At 37.5% G+C, this 22,389-nt stretch overlaps 1 protein-coding gene across 1 annotated transcript in view; it reads right to left on the reverse strand.

Annotated features, from left to right (window-relative positions):
- Window positions 1-22,389, reverse strand: part of LOC146003335 (uncharacterized) — a 30,898-nt gene that overhangs the window by 7,425 nt on the left and 1,084 nt on the right. The window contains exons 2-10 of the mRNA XM_083141614.1: window positions 20,668-20,909; window positions 15,657-15,836; window positions 14,955-15,066; window positions 11,050-11,172; window positions 7,667-7,916; window positions 7,098-7,218; window positions 3,640-3,790; window positions 771-980; window positions 45-278 (exon numbers count right to left, since the gene is read on the reverse strand). Coding sequence (XP_082997740.1) covers window positions 45-278; window positions 771-980; window positions 3,640-3,790; window positions 7,098-7,218; window positions 7,667-7,916; window positions 11,050-11,172; window positions 14,955-15,066; window positions 15,657-15,836; window positions 20,668-20,909 — 1,623 coding nt within the window. The remainder of the gene's footprint in view (window positions 1-44; window positions 279-770; window positions 981-3,639; window positions 3,791-7,097; window positions 7,219-7,666; window positions 7,917-11,049; window positions 11,173-14,954; window positions 15,067-15,656; window positions 15,837-20,667; window positions 20,910-22,389) is intronic.

Consider the following 22,389-nt stretch of genomic DNA (forward strand, 5'->3'; position numbering starts at 1 on the left):
TGAGCCCTTGAACGATCACAATTTCTCAACATCTTGAAGCTCACCTTCATGTACAGAAAGGAAATGGCCGATGCCGTGAGTGCTCCCATGACCATAATCCAGACCGAAGTGGTAGAGCGGCCTCCTCACAAGGATTTCCAGTTGTTGCATTGTTGTGCCCTCAGGGAAGGTGGCTGTCACAAGGTCTATGCACCCCATGAGGAGAAGGGTGTAAGCTTCCTTCTGGAAATCAGTTGGGGAACCCAGGTGAACCGTCCTTGTGACATCAGAAGTGCCATCTGAGTGAGGGAGAAAGTACACTTACATAAACATACTTAATTTAAACCAATATGAAAGGAACTTGGAAGAAAACCATCTCAACTCTTGCTGTCCATAAACGTACATTATCTTTCTACACTGCATATGCTAAAACTGTTCATTGTTTTTATATCATTATAATTCCTTTCATAAGATATTATAATATAACATTACACACTTGTTACTGTCTGAGGGCAGAAATACAGATTTAAATCATTCACATATTAACGAAAAGAAACAATAACATACATTTCTACATTTCTTGTGAAAAATATATTCATGATTTTTGAAGGTTACATCTCCACCATGGGCAAAAAGAAATTTGTTCACCTGAAGATGAGAAAAAAGGTGTTCTCTTGTAGCGTAGTGTTAGCATGACGTTCGCAGGATTTTTTCCAGGGGGGGATACTGTCTAGTGCTAATATAAAGTAATACCAAAACTTTCGGGCTATCAGTATCAACAAATTGATTACCTAAGTACTGGCCCCCTGAGTCCACAAGATAAAGGCTGGACTCATCAATGAGAAAGCTGGATGCCTCTGATGGTGAGTAATGAGGTAGAGCTGAGTTTGGACCGAATGCTGAAATGGTCTCAAAGCTTGGCCCACGGCTCAGTTCCTGTTCTGAACGGAGATCATCCAAATGCAGAGATGCGGAAAGCTCATCCACAGTTTCACCTCCTGCTACCTGGAAAAAATTGCAACAGTGCTGTTTATGTTCTTCAGAGGATTAACATCCAGATTATTATTTTAACATTTTGCTCTGTTGGGACCATGAAGATTGAATTTAAATTGTGGGAAAATATAAAATTGAGGTTCCACTGTACTTCGTTTTGCTAGGTCTATTATAAAGTTATTAAAATGCCAATCAACAGCCTTCTGTGAATTAGTGACAGTGAGTCACTGAAATCGACACGTGAGTAAATTAGGTTTGTTCACAAAAGTTACACAGAATCATTATAAATTCGTGCAAGAAGTGAACTAAATGATATTCTACCCAAAGCATTAATTTATTCAAAACACATGCTACATATAACTACAGAGTGAAACGTCCCTGTACTCAAGTTTGAGAATTTTATGCTTGCAATTTATGGAACTTGTCAATGTAATGAATAGAAATATTTGTTAACTATATGTTGAAATACACAAAAATAAATTAATTTGTAAACTACTGCAATTTCTGAGGTTAATAACACACTGACAAGACGGCAAACCACTTTCCATGTGTTGAAATACACAAAAAGAATATTGAAACCAAATTTGAAACAATCATACACTGTGCTTTTACCTCAGGGGTTTATCCAGGATTTTTCTCTTGGGGGGGGGGGGGGTGTTGGAAAATTTTGGGGGGTGTAAGTTTGGGGAAGTTAAGTACATATTTTGGACCATTTTAAAAATGTTCGCCCTAATTCAATTAGTTCATAGATGTTTCCAGAGATTAACACCCTCCCTTCCCTTCAAGTAACATTTCAGAAGGAAAATGTGTCAAATGCAGGAAAAGATGGAAAATATATTTTTGTGATAATGTTAACATTTCAGTCTAACGTTTCGAATATTGCTTTCCGATAATGTTCAGCATTTGATTTAATCAATCGTTAGACAAAACACAAGAGATGACATTAAAAAAACACAAACTTTAAACATATTATTACCATGAATCATTTCATGCAATTCCTAAGTTAGTTATATGGAAATTAGGAACAATTGCGCAATTTTTTAAACTGTATTTGTATTGTTCTTGCCGAAGGTGTAACTCAGAGTTCATCTTGGGGGTGCCCAATTGAAATATGAGTGAGACTGCATTGCATGTGTGCATGCACACTTGCCTGTCTGAAGTAGTAGTAAGAAATACAGGTATAATAGAATTCTTAATTAAATCATAACACTGCGAGCGAAGTGAGCAACAAAATTTTTAGAACTATTTCTTTGCAAACTGATTATGCATATTATTCATTAATCATAGCGACAGTATCCCATGATGTTTACTCTTTACAATCTTGCTTTGCTCGTTCGGCATTCTCTTTACCTCAGCACATGCCCCCTGCCCCCTCCTGTTCTAGCTTCAGTTAGAAAATATGCATATATATAATTTTAATAGTTGTATGTTGGGAGTGAGTTTCAAATTCTGCTGGTGATTCCAAGTCTCTGTTTAAACAATGATTCACAAACTGAAATAAAGTAATGAAACTATATATTTGGAGCATGGCCATGAAGACTTTCAAATATAATGGGAAGTAGGGATGAAAGTTTGATAGATACCTGGTATTGCTTTTGAACGAAATCGGTAAAGCAATTTCATTTGGAAAATACGCTTGACGCTGTTGAGAATTTATATTTCAAATAGTAAATGAGACACTCTAGGGAATTAGGAGTCATGTGCTTCTTTGCCTTAAAAGGAAATGAAATAACATGTGCAAATAAACTCATGGCATGTTAGCTGCAAAGGGAAGGCAAGGAATTTTGACTGCTTTATTTTCAATTATTTAAACATTGAATAGCATTTCTTTCACTTTCCAACATAAAGAGCACAATGAACATAACATTTTGTTTCTCCTCACGTTTTCCAGCAGGCAGTGGCAAGCGCCGTCGTGCCCCCACTGGTGCACCTATGGTCAGATATAATTTGGGACTTAATGTAAATTAAATTACATTAAATTAGTGGCCACGGTGGCTCAGTCGGTAATGCGTCTGACTACCATGCTCAAGGTTCCAAGTTCAATCCCCGGCCGGTTCAAATCCGGGAACTTTTCTAACATTGGAAGCGGCCCCGGCGCCCACCCAGCATCGAATGACATGGGTACCTGGGGTAAAAACCCTGGAGGGTAAAGGCAGTCAGGGGCGTGATGTTGATCACATCACCCCCCCCCACAACCGGATCAAGAAAATGTGGGGTGTTACCCCCACACCCCCTATACGCCTTCATGGCGTGGTGTTAAGCACAGGGGAGCACTTTACCTTTACCTTTTTTTATTTAAGAAATATATATTTAGGTATTCGAATGCTGTGTGCGGGATGTGCTCCCTGGAAGGAGGCCGAGAGGTCAGTTTGACATTTTTCAGATGGCAGTGTCCCTTCCCTAGAGCTGATGGAAGCCTTGTCAAGGGAGCTGGTGTTTTCAGGAAATGACCATGCTGAACATTCTACCCTCCTACCTTGATGCCAATCCCTACTGACAGGCTTGCCAACTCATCCAGATGAATGCCTCAGTAGCTTGTTTTAAAAGTGTGAGTGTGGGGACTTTTAGATTGCTCTGTATAATAAACTATTGCTACATTATGCCATCTGCTGTGTCAGCACTGTAATATAATAATTAACTAAATGAATCGACACAGAGTCAGGGCACCTACCTGATCTTCCAACCAAGCAAAAAACTCCACCAAAGCTGCTGCATCGCGAATGTGTGCGTTGCGCAAGCCCTGAGCTTCTACATTATTCTTCTGATTCTTCATGTTGATGATAGGTGATGCTTCAAACAAAACTTTAGATGGCTCCACCTGCGAGTGAAATGAAAAAAATCCTTGATACTGAGTTTTAAAAAGTACATTGATAATACATAGAAGCATGCATATTTCGTCTTTTGACGAAAACACGAAATGTGAATGCTGTAATGTTCATTTTTCATGTTTCTGAAAGGTGTGAGGTACGTTTGCCTACCCTGTTTTGTCACGAAATGGTGCAAAACAAAATGCAAAATGGACTCTTAAACATGAAATTTAGGGTTCATTTACCAACGTGACTAAAGTTTGAATTATCCTGTGAGTTATGCAAGTCATGGAAAATTGATTAATTCTGCTGTAAATATTTGAGAAGCAAAAATTGACTCCTTTACACAGGAATAAATGTGCTATTAGAAGGAAAATGTTTATGGTGTAATAAGTGCAGTTTTAAAATCAAATTTAGGATTATATTCAGAATTTTAAAACCAAAATGTCATTTTACGTACCGCTCATGATTCAAATTTTCACCGCTATAACATTGAAATTTATTTTATTTAATGCTTTTGAACCTGAAATTGATTGCTTCTTTTATTTACAAAAAATACATCCTCTAATAATACACAGTATATTCAGTAAGTTCCAGGAATACTTTCTACTTGGCATAGTATATCCTAGTCAACACATGCAGGCCCGTAGCCAGGAAATATTTGTAGGGGGGGCAAAGTCAATCCTAGAGGGAGCAAATTTTTAATTGTGTCGCATTGGCAGATATAGCAGGGTATACAGAGGCACTTGCCTTCTCCCCCAAAAGAGATAAGTAACATAAAAGGGATGATATCTTGAAACTGCAACGAACCGAAAACACTTCGAGAGAAATCAAATAGCAATATTTCGATAATGACCTTTCCAAATTGCCAAAGAATATGAAGTTTAACATAAATAGGCTAATAGGGATTGTATCTACTTGATATTTACAGGTCGATAATGTTAATAGATGATTAATATGTCCCAACAGTTTTGGGTCTCTCTGCAGAACTGATTAAGGGAGCCCTTGATAAATCATGCTTCATAATGATTCCCTCTAGTTTCCAGTATGCAAGATTTTTACGCAGAAAGAAATCTAACGAGAATCCAACAACACCATTGTTTTGTGTTATGCAAGAAAAATGGAATTAATTAAATAGTAAAGGTTACATATTATCTACACTTTGATGAATTGTGTAAAAATTTGTAATACATTTTTTTTATGTGCTAAAACATTAAAACATGGGTCCCTTAGTCCACCATGGACTCTATTTCCTTCAAAGGGGAGGCTCTTGCATCACTACAGACAATGTTTGCCTACTGGTTACGTTAACCATTTTGCAAAATATTGTGTGAATTGTATTATTTATTATAGTTGAAATACATGTTTTGACACCTGACAAACAAATAGGAATCCCTTGATTGATCAATGACTTCTTGGATTACGGTGTCATCATTAATATTTCATATTAAGTATCATAGAAAGAAATTGTTTCAATAGGGAGCAAATAATCTTACAGGGTGCCATGGCATTCTCTTTCTAACATTGTTTTCCCACATAGATCGTCTGGCTCCCATCCCGCCGCCCATAGCTATGGCTCTGAACTTGGACTATAAAAATAGCAGACATTGCGAGCGAAGCGAGCAAGAAATTTTTACAAAATGTATTTTTATTTTTATAAAATTTGATATCGGGGAGGAGCCCCCTCTGTGCCCCTTGCAAGTGCCCTTGGCCATCTGGAAGGAAAATGCAAGGAACACGTAAAAACTAGTTCCATCATGAGTATCCAATTGTCCTGCTATTCTTAGATTCTCCTAGTCTTGTTTTTTACTTCAATGTTTACTTCCTCTAGAATGGACTTCCGTCCAAGCCAGGGAGGGGGAGGGACAATGCCCCCTGCCCCCCTGTGGTTGCGGCACTGTTTATTATGAGTATATCTTCATAATTTCACATCATCACTCATTGTTGTGATTCGCTAGAAGGGGCAGAAAAACAACGCTAAGTAACAAAAATCAAATATCCACTCCCTCTCTCTGCCACATGAATCACTATTACCAAAGGGTAGACTTGGGAATCAAACATTTAAGCAGATCCAAGTTCATAGCAACACATCCAAGAAAAAACATCCGAACACATTAGGCACCTTTAATACAAGAATATTCAAAATGTCATAACTGTTCTAAAGTAACATATGATAGTATAATTGCCCGACCCTGTGGCCGAGTGATTAGCACATTGCGCTGCGACGCCAAGGGTCCTGGGTTCGAATCCCGGTCGGGCTTGGTTGTTTGTGAATGTCTATTCATCAATTTCAACATTTCATCACTCATCCCCATCTTCGTAAATTAGCCAAGAGGCACAAAACGCGAAGTAAAATAAACTAAATCAAATCAAATCAAAAAATGATAGTATAATTGTAAAGATTAGTGAGAATTCCAGATAGGAATGTGTTCTGTATTTTTCGCAGGGGGCAAAGCAGGCTCTCAGGGGGGGGGGCACTTGCCCCCCTGCCCCCCTCTAGCTACGGGCCTGAACACATGAGTCATTAATTTCAATTTATAGTTTTTCAACTAGTATTGGTAGTGGCAAGGAGTGGCATATTGGTGCATCAGTAAGATTACAAATAATTTTGCCTATCCAATATATATACTCAAAATAACCAGTTATTATTTTCATGAATACAGAGACATATCTCATATACCCAAGTTCAGTGTAGTAAATGTCTAAATGCATAGTTTCTTTAAACGCATTAATTAAGGAGGTAAATGAATCATTCATGTTCATCAACCAAAGGGTCCCAGACTTGAATTCTATCCTGAGCAAGGATGTTCTTTGTGAGAGTCCCTTCATCAATTTCATCATATCATCACTCATCCTCATCTTTTCAATTAGCCAAAAGTGACAGAAAAGTGAACTAAAATCAATCAATTGATCAATGTGCAAGGAACATTTATATTAGATTGGTAGAATAATAGTTATTGATTTATTGATTGATTGATTTGCTTTATTTTACTTCGCCTTTTGTGCCACTTTTGGCTAATTTGTGAAGATGGGGATGAGTGATGATATGATGAAATTGATGAATGGACCCTCACAAACATCCATGCCCGGGACCTCTGGCGGTAGAATAATAGTAATTTGTACTGGTATATCTGCACTTCATCAGCATCAGTAAGAAATTCCAAATCAGTTCATTCCTACTAAAAATAAGGCAAAGTCTCAAAAATAATTGTGCCAAAACCCAGTCTTACAGTTTTCAAGTTATTGGCCATCAAATTTAGGGTTGCACAACTTTTGGGTCACTGTACTTATTTTACCCTTGTCTCGATTATTACTTACCCTGCTGTAAACATCATAGCTCACTCCTTTGGCATAACTATATTGATAAGGAAGCATAATGTTTGTACTGTTCTTTCCTATTTCTTCTAAATCTTGCCAAAAGTCTTCATAATCCTTTATCCTATGAAAGAACAAAGGCTATAATTAGTTAATCCTTTATTCTATGAAAGAACAAAGGCTCTAATTAGTGAGTTGTTGACCTCATCTTTGTAAATTGCAAGTTGTCATAAAACTATGAATATTATTTCAAATCTGAATTTGTAATGGCCAACTTTTAATTCCCCTTAATGCTTTGACACAGATTTTTGTTTTATGATTGCACAATAAATGTTGAGAAAGTCGGAATGAATGCTAACTAAGCAAATGGAATATCGAACTTCCTGTACAGTGTGTAATGCTCAATGGGATATTTTGGAGGTTTGAACTCCCTCTAAAATAAAGAAAAAAAAATGGTAAGAAAGAGCTTTCTTTCTTTAGTATATTATTATTATTCTGTTTACATAGTGGGCTGAGAGTACTAGAACAGACCGATACGGAAAAGCTTAGAAATAACCATGAAGTCATCTTACTGCACAAAGTCTTCTTCAGACTGCAGATGCTGAACAACTTCCAGAGTAGTTCTCCCTGAAGGAACGTAAAGGGTTGACCATTCACCTCCCACCACCAAGTAACCACGGAACATGGGAGTGTACGGAACATCAAAGGCTCGCATGTTAAGCATCCAGGCTATTTCATCCAGGGCTGTGACAACGAACAAATCACATCCAGCTGATGCCACGTGTGCACGGATCTCTTTCAACTTATCTTCCCAACCCCTTCCTGCAAAAGGAGCAAAAGGTATGCTACTAAAATGTCTACCTTCTATTTATGCTTATTACAAGGTGTACAACTTTGCTTCCGCCGTTTTTCCCCAAAAATATGACGCTGTAATGAAAAACATTGCTTACCCAGGCATTATTCAAAGTATTGTCCATCGCTGGCCACTACTTTCTCCCATCTTTCGGGCAGCGTACGAATGCCGCGTCTAAAAAATTGTTCATCTTTGGAGGTGATCCACGAATCGATCCACTTTTTGACTTCTTCATAAGATCGGAAGTGTTGGTCAGCCAGTTCATGAGCCATTGATCTAAACAGGTGATCATCAGAGGGAGCGATGTCTGGAGAATAAGGCGGGTGGGGTAGGACGTCCCATCTTAATGTATCCAAGTACGTTTTCACCACTTTGGCAACGTGGGGTCGTGCGTTGACATGCTGCAAAATCACTTTGTCGTGCCTCTCGCTGTATTGCAGCCGTTTGTTCTTCAATGCTCGGCTCAACCGCATTAATTGCGTTCGATAACGAGCACCTGTGATTGTTTCACTTGGTTTCACTCCAATTCTGCATCTTCGAAAACTTTCTGTCTTCCACCACTATGCCGGTCTTCGACGTTAAAGTCACCGTTCTTGAAGCGTTGAAACCACTCACGACAGGTTCTCTCACTTTTAGCGTCCTCACCATACGTAGTGGAGAGCATTCGATGAGCCTCGCCCGCAGTTTTCTTCATATTGAAACAAAAAAGTAGAACCTCCCGCAAATGGCGAGAATTTTGCTCGTACACTGACATTTTCAACCGCGAACAACTTCAAGATGCACACGCCACTCGACTAATGTTTGAATGAGGTTATCTTGACAGAGGTACAAGCTAACTGCGTGACGTCTGCGATCTGCTTCTTTCGACCGCTACTTCCTGTTGTTGCCATCTGTCGGAAAACGGCGGAAGCAAAGTTGTACACCTTGTATGTTAGGGATTGTCTTATGGTAATATAATTAAGCCTTGTTTCCATATTAAAAACACTGAAGTTGCTGACCAAGGCAGTTTATTGAGATTTAAAAACACTTTAAAGTAACGTTTCTACCCTCCCAGCAGGGTCTTCCTGACTAAGAACTGAACTAAAATTATGAAATACAACAAACAGAAAGTATATCTCTATTGTCTTGCACCCAGGCAGTTTCATTTCATTTGCGATATAAAGTGTTTGCTAGTTTCTTACTATTGATGTTTGAAAAATTCACGCATATATAATGCATTGTTTTTGATGACTAATTATTTTATTTGACTCATAAATTGATTGATTTGGTGTTTTAAGTCCACTTTATGCACAGTAAGGCTAATCGGGACTGGACCTACAGTTTAAAGTGGAATCCGAACCACTATGTGCCTCCACCGGGTAACAAACCCTGGACCCCTTGATTACAAGACAACGACGCTACCACTGCGCCATCGGGGAGGCTATTTGACTCTTAAAATTAAACAAACATATGAAATTGGAGTGTTATGTAAAGGAAGGGATTTCTGGGAAACAAATTAACTCCGTTACACATACAAGGCATTTCACTACTAGGTTGACCCAATAAAATAATTATTATGGAAATGATATTTATTCTAGCAAGATCAAACTGCGTTACAGCATATCTGAATAAATTGTCACTGTGGTAAATATTGGACATGGCTGTCTCTCTCATGCAAAGACAGTGTGACCAGTCGTTATATTGACAAAGATTGCACCAAGCATAGCAGCTGTGATGAGGGTAATTTTGGTGGTGATGTGCTTCAGTTTATCCAGTGTGTGTGGACTGTTTTTGTACATCCTTTCCTTAAGCATCCCTCGAAGAAAAAAATTTGGGGAATGTCAGATCTGGTGCCCAAGGTGGGAAGAGTGCTTTCGAAATTATTCTGTTATTGAAGAAGGATCTGGTGAACTGCATGAATGTATCAGAAGTGTGCCATGTTACCCCATTTGGAGGATGTGACAACATGGCACCTGGTGTCATTCAGTTTGGTGTCTACCTAGGTGTGTTATATTACTCTTCCTACAATTGCAAGCATTTCCATAATAAAACATTCACTGGGCAAACCTAGCAGTGAAACACTCTGTATAATTTTAAATACACAGCACAGAAATTGAAACAGTTTTTTTACAAAATTCTTGCTTGCATTTCAAAGCATACAAAACATCACAAAAGGAGCTTTACATCTGTAAGAGACAACATTTGAAAATAGATGACCTGGCAACATTATGATTTCATATTTCATTTCCTGTTTAAGATGGCCAGATGGTTTCAGATGTACTCTACATTTCCAAATAAGATAAAAAAACAAATTAGAAACAAATTGTGTTCCGCTTTCAGAGCGCACACCTTGGAGTATAAGTGGTATATTTTCTGATATATTACGTCGTTCGTAAAGTAAATTCCACTGATGAATACCGTGGCGCTGCAAGCGAGGCAGTGTGAATGCGCATGCGCCTTGTGTAGCCACAACCTTGACAAAGTGCAGACGTCAGTCTGAGGCAAGTTGGTCAGGAGAGTAATGCGTAGTGCATTGTTGTTATGTTTTGGACAATCCAAACTCCCGCCACGTGTGAGGTGCGGTCTGTGATCCGTTTTCTGGATGCACGTAATGTTCCAGCTGCGGAGATCCACCATCAGATTTGTGAGGTGTATGGAGAAGGAATAATGAGTGCTTCAATGGTAAGAAGATGGGTGAGACAGTTTCGTGGTGGACGGGTTAGTGTTCATGAAGAACGAAGTGGTTGACCGTCTGTTGTGAATCCCAATTTGGTTCGTTTAGTGGAAGAGCAGCTGTCATTAGAGTTTCCACAAATCTACAGAACTGTGCTGTATGAAATTGTAACAGTGAGGGGAAGAGTTGTTGGATCAGATTGTGACTGGAGACGAGACATGGGTTTTGCATGAAACCCCAGAACAGAAACGAAGCACCATGGAACTCCGGAATTCCTGACAACCTTCCATTGAAAAAAACTACCACACTCCCCTTACAGTCCTGATCTTGCCCCATCTGATTTTCATTTGTTCCTCCACCTTAAGGCATTCCTTGCTGGAAAACATTATGGTACTGACGAAAAACTGAAACCTTCCTGGATAAGAACCCTGCAATAGAAAGAAGCTCACCAGCATATTTGAAATCCAGAATGGTGAGTGGATCATTGGGATACGGAGCTCTTCCATCCTGTTCTGTCCAGATGGCATCAATCAAATCTTCAACTTCAAGCTGCATGCTTATATTCAATGAGCCTGAAACAGTAATTACAAGTAGTTTGTAAAAGTGATTTCTTCATATCACCTGATGGAATTGCATATGTTATATAGTTTCTATTATTTCTACATGATGCAGTTTGTAATAGATACATTTATCTAAAATACCAGTATATTTGCAAGAATATGGTTTGGTACAGCTTATATAGTGAAGGGAAGTGTACATTAGCTCTGAAGGGTGTGTATTAGAAATTGTAGTTGAAGCATGTAAAATTTGCTTCAATGTGCAAATAAATACTTTTGTGCATTTTATTAATTTTGTTTCATTATGAGAGCACAAAATGAAAGTTATGCATTATCAAAATGTATTGTTCATAACTAGAGGGTTTTTTCAGGCAGTATGTATGCAAAAGTATGCTGTACCGGGACATTTTTATAGGTGAGAATAAAACTAATATCATTTTATCTTAGTGAAAGAAATGGGTTTGTGTGTAACTACATGGATGCATGATCGTTTGTGAACTAACTAACTAACTAACTCTCTAGCCTTCTTAAACCCAAAGGTTCATGGCTGCAGCAACACAGGCCTTCCATCTGTCCCTATCTTGAGCACAATCTATATACTCTTTTCCATCTCTACCGATTTCCTTTAGGTCCATCTCAACATTGTCCCTCCATCTTCGTCTTGGCCTTCCTACAGGTCTCTTACCATCAGGTTTCCCAAGAAGAATCCTGTGAACTCCTCTTTCCTCTCCCATTCGTGCCACATGGCCTGCCCACCTGTCTTCTTCATTTAATTATTCTAATAATATCTGGACATGAATACAAATTATGTAGTTCTAAATTATGTAACCTTCTCCACTCACCTGTCTCCTCATCCCTTTTAGGTCCAAAGATTTTCCTAAGGATCTTATTTTCAAATACTCTCAATTTATGTTCCTCTTTCAATGTAACAGACCAAGTTTCACACCCATATAATACTACAGGCAAAATTACTGTTTTGTATATTTTAACATTTAGTTTCTTAGATATTAAACGAGAAGAAAAACGTTTATGTAGAGAAAAGTAACATGCATTTCCTGAATTAAGCCTACTTTTTATTTCCTCTTTAATATAATTTTTATTTGTTAATATTACTTCTAAGTATTTGAATTTGGAAACTGGTTCAAATGAATTGCAATCAATAATAATCAGTGGCATAGCGTTATAGTACGCCCGGCGTTCTCAGATTTAAAATTTTTAAAAAATGTGTAAATGCTGTGGTAAAACTTGACTAATTTCATATATGTTAAACCTTCATGGCATTATAATAGCTATTTTTCACAATTAGCTTCCAACGCTCCACTCTCAACACTCGTTCTAGCATCTTTTTTCAATGCCTTTCCTGGCCGGACGCCGAGCAGGTTCAGCGTAAAGAACTCTATATTTCTTGCTGCCTTTCTGGAGGGAAAGCTTCGATTTCTACAGCACACGCGTAAATGCTCTCTCATACGCCAGAGTACAGAGCAGCAGAGGTCTACCGTGATTGGTTCATGTGACCCTTCCTGCCTTCTGAAGCAGACGACAGTGGTAGAATTCCTACCTGGTTCTTCGCGCTCATGCAACTCGTGCTATGTGATGCTACAATATGCAATTTTGACTGACGTAACTTTACCAATCTCAAATATACCGCTTCTTAATGGCCACTGCATTGTATAATTTATCGCACGAACAGCGATGTGCATTAGAAACTAAAAGATCAACACAGTTTTTGTCAAATAATTTGGTGAAGTCCTCGTGGTAGAAATTCAGCCTGTGGCTGCTCTACCACTTAACCCGCAAAACTATTATTATTTTTTTATTGTTATTATTTTTTTCGTTATTATCTAACTGCTTTATATTGTGTCAATGGAAATGTTTACCATTCACTTGAAAACTCTTAACAACGAATTGTCTCTGGACAAAATTATTTTAAAATGTTTATCACCATTCCAAGATGCAATAAACAGTGGTCTGAATTACTAATCGGCACTGTTACGTCAGTAGAGTGTATGATATTTGGATCATCCACCCACCTCCGTGTCAGAGTGCTTTGCACAGTGCGCCATGACGACAGAGGTCCCTGGTTCGAATAACGGCGTGAGCACGGGTGTTCTTTGTCAGTGTCCCTTCATCAATATCATCACTCATATGCATATTCGCAATTAACCAAAAGTGGTAGAAAAGCGAAGTAAAATAAACCAAATCAAACAGTCGTTGGATCACCCACAAGAATGACGTCTAATGTTGTGCAGAGGCGCTTGTGATTCAGGCAGGTTTATAATGACTTGCGTCATGCAGAAAAATATAAAAAAAGGTATAAAACACAAGAGTTCAAAACATTTGTGGCATAGTGAGGCATCTAATTTTCTAGCTAAAACATGCATATATGATGTTTTATTGAAAACCCAGCTGACTTCAGGCAAATAAACAATACCTGTGGCGACTAATACTATAAGTAAATTATTAAGCAAGAAAGGGCCGACCCTTCCTTCGGACTTGGAGTTCCCACCCGAAATGTCCATGCTACGCCACTGTCAATAATTAGATTTTGATTATTACCTAACACTTGGTTTCGGCCTGTAAGCATATATTTAGTTTTCTCTTTGTTAACTTCCAAACCTATCTCTTTAGCAGTTTTGAAAAATATTTTAGCATTATTCTTAATTGTATTTATATCATCCCCTAGTTAGTCTACATCATCTGCATATGCTAACAACTGAGTCACACCATTTAATTTTAGTCGTTCTTTAGTTTCTTTTACCTTCCTAACAGCATATTCTAAGGCAAAATTAAAGAGCAATGGAGATAATGTATCTCCTTGTTTTAACCCATCATGAGTTGTAAATTTGTCAGACACAGTAATACCCAAACGAATTTTACTTTCTGTTTCACTGGTGCATACTTTTATCATACTAACAAGCTTCTTAGGTATTCCAAAGTCGACTAATATATTATATAATTTATCTCTTTTGACCGAATCATATGCTTTTTTGAAATTAATGAATAGCTGATGGACATTTTGATTATATTCCCACTTTTTTCAAGTGTCTGTCTGATGTGAAAAATTTGATCTGTAGTTAATCTGTTGCGTTTAAATCCACATTGATAATCACCTATAATTTCACTAGCATATGTTAAAAGAATGTTAGATAATATTTTATATGTTGTTGAGAGTAGAGAAATTCCACGGTAATTATTGCAGTTCATTTTATCATTTGTGAACATACAACAATATTTTGAATTGATCTCATGATGAACACAATAACAAAGAAACTTGAAGCGTACTGGAACATTTTCTTCTCAGGAAAAAAGCACTGTTCATAACAATTGTAACAATTAAAGATAAAATTTGTATCATTAATACTGGCCTTCAACACTAACAATACATGAGCACTCGATGGTGCAGTGGTAGCATCGTTGCCTTCCAAACAAGGAGTCAATACCCGATGGAGGCACAAATGGTTCGGAACCCACTTTAAACTGTAGGTCCAGTCTCAATTAGCCTTACTGTGCATAAAGTGGACTTAAAACTCCAACTCAATCAATCAATAAATGAGCACTACACTACTTACAAGGGACAAACTGAAAAGAGCTAACTTGTAAAATTCCCATTGAATGACCACATAAAAATTTCTACTAATTACGAGAATACAACACATCAACAAAGAGCATGAATTACCACTAGGCATTCAAAAATATGACATACTGTCTTGTACTGTATTTTGTTTTACGGGAACCAGGAAGCTTAAATATATTATGCAAGAAAATGTCACATTCACTGAACACTGAACAAAATTTACCTAGTGATGTCTTCCAAGATGTCCACTCAAGGTAGCTGGCAGTTCGAGGATTGGCTGAGACGGAACTCCCTTCCTCCAGCTCAGTTCCCAACCACTCGATTATTGATGGCACCTACGCAGGAATCAATAAATAACTTCACAAGGAACAATCCACATTTAACAGTGCCCTCAAAATCAACTGAACTACCTTCAATTTCTTTTGTTTTCAGGAAATGTAAAGAATATTTGTATTTGTTCTTTGTTCCCTCTAGCTACAGCCTATTCGTAATTATTGTGCCAAAATAAATTCCCTAACTTTTGCAGGTTTTCAGATAATTCAAATTAAATTTTCATAATTTGTTTTATTTTACTAATCAAAAAAGTGTTAAATCTTCAACAGCATATGCTGTTCACATGACTGAAATTTATTCAATAATCTTAAAAAATTAAAAATGAATGAGAAAGAATTTGTATGATATATTCCCCAATAAAAAAGCTCCTAACCTTGCCAAGAACAAAAACAATTAATAATAAATGGTCTTTTCAAAGTTTTTCAGAACTTCAAAGTCAGTGGAATGTTGTCTTGTTTTTCCCTTTGTAATTCTCAACACAGAAAAATGTACCAAGACCATAAATGCACACGCAACTTGTAACATGGCATCCGCATCTGAACGTTAACAATATTGTTAGTAAGTTGACTTGCTGTGACCATTTGTACATTACCCCGGGCATTCCGCTTTCCATGAGCAGCCAATTGCAGTCCAGCTGTTCATCTGCTTCCAGGAAATACCTGCTGTCCGTCCAGAGAGCAGCAGCATCGGCCGTTACGACAGCTGTCCCTGCACTCCCACTGAAGCCGCTGATGTAGACCCTCCTCTTGTCATGCTCCGGTATGTACTCGCTCTGGAAGGGAGAGACAGGTGAGTGTTCCACAAGCCTCTAATGCTGAGGGAAGATATTTATTTATTTTATATAAAGTTTCACATGCAGTACTCAATGATCATTTATTTTATACTGAAACAGTGACAGCAGGAGAACAACAATAATAACAAAACAATAGAAAAAAAATACACATACATTGTTAACAATTTTCTGAAACTGTGCTCTGGCAAGGATATGAAACAGGTTATTATAAGAACTAGGAAGCCTGTAGAAAAGAGACTGCTGTACAAAGGAGAGTCTTGTAGTGGGATTGTGAAAGAGCTTTACATTGCAGTTGGTCATGTGGGTACTCGTAGATGAAATTTGCTGATCAGAAATTTGGATTTAATTTTGCCATTCATGATTTTATGCAAAACTTCCGTGTCTGCTAATTCGAAACGAGTGTGTGGTGTTGGATATTTATATCTGACACACTATCTGTTTTATGGAGGTGCCTCAGAAGGTAGGAGAGCAATGGTGAGGAAAATGTTGAGGACAGAATCAATCCGGCAGAGATTATTTTTCGAATACCATGGTCCAGATATGTTTCAAGCATTTACTTCTGTGGCATTGAAGACAGTACACTTTGATAATGGAACTCCAATGGCAAAAAGTTCAAACATGAAGAAATAAGCATCAGCGTTTCACTATGTTTAGGGCTGAGCTGATCCTATATTTAATCAGAACTGAAATTCTATTTGGGATAATCCGGAATACATTGTATTAAATGCATACTGTTTCAATAGGAATGTGATGACTCATTAGTACATCCAAAGCAACCAGTACAGTTCACTTGTCAACCATACAGTGGGTGTCAAAACTAGTGTTACCCTTGTTATAAAGACAACAACTTTTAAAGCCTTTTCTATATTGATACACAGTACTGCATAATCTTGTACATTGTTATGACATGTGGAACCACTTGTGTAAATGAGTCCTGGGTTCGATCCCAGTGGAGGCACATTGCACAGTAGTTTGGATTTTACTTTAAACTGTAGGCCCAGTCCCGATTAACCTATCTGTGCATAAAGTGGACTTAAATCAACATTCAACACTTGTGTACACTATTAAATATTGATTATAAGGACTGAAAAATGTTTTTGTGCATTTTCAAAAATTTACTATATGACCAATCAGCATTGGGCATACATGCCCACACATAAATAACCACAGACCATAACCTAAGTACAAGGGACTTAAGGTTAGCATCAGAGAAAGCTTGTGAGAGCTATTTTCCCAGAGACTTATACCCCTCCCCCAATTAGAATCATGGGTAATGTGTACCAACCATTTGTTACACTCATGGGAGGCGTAGAAGTGGCTTATTTATAAAGAATCAACAATTTTTAGGCTGACAGTAGCCATCTTGAGTACCAAAAACCATGTACTCCAAATTACATATTTACTAAATCTTTTATCCTTTATTGAAAATCAAAGAAAACACTTACCCATAGCTAAAATAATGCCTAATTTACTAAAAGTAAATTCAGTTGCAATTATCTGGCATAATTAAGCCAGAAAGTGTGAAAAAACACTTTTGTTTACACTTTTCAAGCAATTGATAACTCTGCCATCTGGTGGGAGAAAGTGACACTTCTCCCACAAACAAGCAAAAGTCTCAGAGGACTCCAGCTGGCCAATGAGAAGCCTTCAAGGCTGTGACGTCACAGAGCAGACTTTCAGATGGCCTATTGTGTGTTCTGAGCTTGCCATTCGAGCTCACTTGTATTCCAGACCCACCTGAGAGCAGGTCACCTGTGAAGTTGCTGGCAAAATCCAGTGTATTAATGGCTGCCTATGCCAGCAACAAAGGATGCATAAGGGAAACAGGGATCCAGTGGCGTACGCAAGGGGGGGGTTACGGGGTTTAAACCCCCCCCTTGAGCTTGTGAAATAATATGAAAAATGCTGTGGAAAAAAATTTAAATGGCCAATTTACCACAGTCAAATATCTGGGACAATACTATTACTATTACTACATCTACTACTACTACTACTACTACCACTAGTAATAATAATAATAATTTGAATTATTATTTCGATGTAGCATGGAGAAAAGCACAGCATTCCTAGCACACGCGTCTTTCAGAGTGATGCCTTGAAAATAAGCACAGGTTCTTGAAAGTGAAATATGAGGGTAACTATGATTTAAGAGAGAAATAAAATGTTTTGTATTTCAGTTGCAACAATGTTCAATACTCTGGCGTACGCAGTTTTGTTTTGGGGGGAGGGGCTGGAATAGTAAATGTGGATAACACATGGCTTCGTTTTGGGGGGCAGGATGCATAATAAAATATTTCGTATTTTTGGAGCTTTTCAGTCTATTAAAATTGTATTCAAAGACAAAAATGGTAATCGGAACTCACTTTAAAAGAGGTGTCGTATTTACACATTTTGATTTTTTAAAGTTCTTAACGGATTTTTATTTGAAAATTGTGATTTTCTCAAAATTTTGGTAGGGGCTGTAACATCATCGGTAGAGGCATGCATATTTCGTTTTTGACAAAAAGAAAACGAAATTTGAAATAACACATTGCAATGTTAATTTTTAAGGTTTCTGAAAGGTGTGAGGTGCATTTTCCTACCCTGTTTTGTCACGAAATGATGCGAAATGAACTGCAAAATGCGAAATAGACTCTTAAACACGAAATTTACCGTTTATATACTTACGCGACACTTTCTGAAGTCTGAAGTATCCTGTGTGTTATGCAATTCACGGAAAATGGATTAATTATGCTGTAAATATTTGAAAAGCAAAAATGGACTCCTCTATACAGGAATAAACTTAATATTCTGGTAATGATTTAATGTGCTATTAGAAGGGATATGTTTATTTTGTGTAATAGTGCAGTTTTTAAATCAATGGGATTATATTCACATTTTTAAAACCAAAATGTAATTTTATATACCGCTTTTTCACCGCTATAACAGCGAAATTTCATTTTATTTACAGCTTTTGAACCCGAAATTGACTCTGTTTTTATACTGAAATTTTGCTTTTTTATTTACCAAAAGTAACCATCTCTAACCATCGGCCATGCCTCTACGTACGCAAGTGTTCAACGAACATGTATTTTTTTTGAGTGAACAATGAGAATTAACTAAAGAAAGTTCTTGGTTCGTTGTTAGATGCTAATGTATAGACAAAGGCTAGGCGGACAAGAATACAGTCACCAGTCTGCCTTCCCATTGTATTATTTACCGCAGCACGTTTGAATGTCTCTCTGTAAAATGTCTCCTTGTTGACTAGACAATTATTCAAACGACAATAAGCTTAACTATTGGAAAATGTTTTGTTGGTAAGAACAGTGAGACAATCCAGATGTGAATTATCGGGGACATTTATGCGGGGAAGAAGCCGGAAAAATTCCAACCAATTTCGGGAATCGAATCCGGATCTCCCGCGTGATTGTCAGATGCTCTACCGACCAGACCACCGCAGCTTCTTGGATGAGTTCCATACTTTAATTATTTCAATTTATTTTAATATATTTTCTTGTTTTATAGATTTTCTTCACCCTTAAAATGTCTCACCTCGTTGACCAGACAAAAAACAAAAACAAAAACAAAAAAATGCTCCCAGGATTTGATAAACATTGAATGATTAGAAAGTAATTTCTTTCTATTGTTTTCATAAATGGTATATTTATGTAGATCTCTACTATATAATAGTAGTAGTGGTATTAGTAGTATTATTACTAGTAATTCAGCTAATTAATTAATTATAAGTATTATTAATTAATTGGGATTATTATTATTTAATTAAAGTATAATAAATCAAAGGTAATGTGAACTTGGATAAAGTTTTAGAAATAACCCCCCCCTTGACGAAATCCTGCGTACGCTACTGCAGGGATCTAAGGTCCAGTTATAGTAAACATGGACCTAAGTGTGTGTGACCAAGTGGGATATTGTGTCCAAAACAGCATTTAATGATCCCAGTGAAAATTTCGGCAATATAGCGAGTTTTTGTGTCCCTCATCCAAAGTGGAAATCCAGACCACATGGTCGGCAGAACTGACGCCATAGCAGCATCCATAGGATATCAGCTAATATCAAAGTTGTTCTCAGCCATCCATGCAAGAAAACTCATCCATCACTCCCCCCAAAGCCTTTGTTACACCAAGGAAGTATTGAATTCCCATTTTTTAGTGTTGTGTACCCCAAAATTGCCCATGTGTCGGGATGTGGCTATGAAAGGTGAAATAGTGTGTGTGCAGCCCCAGGTATGAAAAGTATAATGTGAAAATGGCTGGTATGTAAGTATAGAATCTTTTTGTGTGTTATGTACAGTGAAATGCTCATGTTTGTTGGTAGCTATGCCACAAGCAGTGTTTTTTATGAATAAATATGTCGTTCAATGGTGTCTGACCATTTATCATTAAAATAAATCACAAGTCTACCAAGGGCTCCCCTGGTTACTGATTATTAAATTTAAGCTAAAGTTCATCTGTTGCTTAACAGGTATCTCAAGGGATACCTGTTATTATACGGAACACCACACATAGAATAGGGCTCTCTCTCTCTCTCTCTTTTTGAGATATTATATATTCAAAGTCAAACTTAAACCAAAAAAAAACCTCTTAACTAAAATAATTTACATAAACATGATTCATATAAATGAGTTTTTGGTGCACAATATCAAAGTCTGTGTACTAGTCACACAACTTCTTTTTAACTTACGCTTGACGTAAATACAGTCAATCACTTCACAACAAGCAATGAAAACCAGTCATAACTTCCCATCAGTGCGATTAATTAATATTTATAAGCAAATACGTGCAATGTTCAGTAAGGAAACAAATGAACAAACCTGATGGTCATCACTGGTGGTGATGATGTATGCATCTAAATTTCTCGCAAGGAGCTGCTCCCGAAATCTCGCCAATCTCTCTGTCGTGTTGACCCTGACGGGTGGAGCTTCATCCCCAGGTTCACAGGATAACCTTTTTGGTTCTTTCCATCGTGAAGCAGGAGCAAAAGTGACGTCTGTGCCATGATGCCACTCTGGCCTGATTGCTGGCCAGCTCCAAGAAGAATTTGGGAAAAACAATGCTGAAAGAAAAATGAGAAAGTTGACCTTTTTTTGACTTGTAATTCGAAGGATTAGATGCATTTTGGTCGAGAAACTGCATATATTTGAAAGTTACAGATGTAGCCATTTCACTGGGAACTCCATTCGAAGGTTGTGCAATAAGTACACATTCCAAGGGAATGCTGTCATTCACAATTCCTGGGAAATTCTTTCATCACCACCATCATCAATGGCCTTTCTCCACATTTTTTAAAAAAAAAATATGATGCAAGTTCAATGCTGAAGTCATGACATGTCTGCTGTGAACCATGTGTAAGGTGTCCAGATGTCTCATATTAGCTGGGACATTCCAATTTTTTCTATTTGAGTGTCTGTCCCAATCTTTTTTTAATGTACAATGGTACGCAAAAATGTCCCTCTTTTGTGACAATGACTAATAGGCATAGAATTACTGCAAACAGTACATCTTCTCTACTATTATCATGAACTATGGAATTCTTGTATAGAAATTATGTCACATTTCAATTTCAACTATGTGTCACATTCCAATTTTCTTAAAATATTGGAGTTTCTTTTCTGTTTACCTGGACTAATACTCTCACTGAACAAGAGTTTTCATACATGAATGGTTTGTGGAAAAGTGACAAGAACATTCTTTCAGTACAAACTTTGAAAGCTACATTGATTAGGGTGAACTTTAATCATACAGGTGTAAACTTTTACAAAATGTTATTTGATAAGAAGGATATACTGAAGAAGATCCATTGATCGGTAAAATCCCTTCTAATTCTAAAGGACTGCCTGGTCCATATTGCATAAGTTATTTACACAGTACTTATTTATTTAATTAATTAGTTTTCAAACATAAGTATTTATGATGAAACAGTATTTATATTAAAATGTCTTCATTTTGCCGTCCTATTTTCCTCCGGGTTTTCTTCAGGGAAATATACGAAAAACATCCCATTTCGTTGTTTGAAAAATGTGGTCAGAATTTAGTTACAATTACAATTTAGTATTGAAAAGGTATATTTAAAAAGTATTTTTTTCCTTATGTATTTGTTTTGCATGTAAAAATGCATCTTTTACATAATTTATTAAGATTGCTACTTCTTTGAATCAAATAAGTGTTTTTGGGGTGTAAGGGGTACCTTCCACGTAGGTGCCAAAAAGTCAATCTCACTTCCACATAGTACACCCTGGACTGTAGACTAACGAGGCTCTGGCGACTGGTACTATGGCCAGTATAATTTTGTGTGTTGTCCTAAAGGGACCTGCCATGCCTCAAACCTTATCTACATCCTCACCTGCAACATCTGTGGTGATTTTTACCTGGGGGGAAACATCAACGGCCCTCAACCTCCGCATCAATAACCACCGCTCCTCCACCCACAACCTGGACTTCACTGTCGCCGTCCACACCAACCACCACATCAGTTTCAACGACTGCTTCCGGGTAGCGATTATCCATCTCCTACCCCAACCAGCCAACACCTCTGT

This window comes from Lepisma saccharinum, chromosome 20 (assembly GCF_977018435.1).
Source record: "Lepisma saccharinum chromosome 20, izLepSacc3.1, whole genome shotgun sequence".
Taxonomy (NCBI): Eukaryota; Metazoa; Arthropoda; class Insecta; order Zygentoma; family Lepismatidae; genus Lepisma; species Lepisma saccharinum.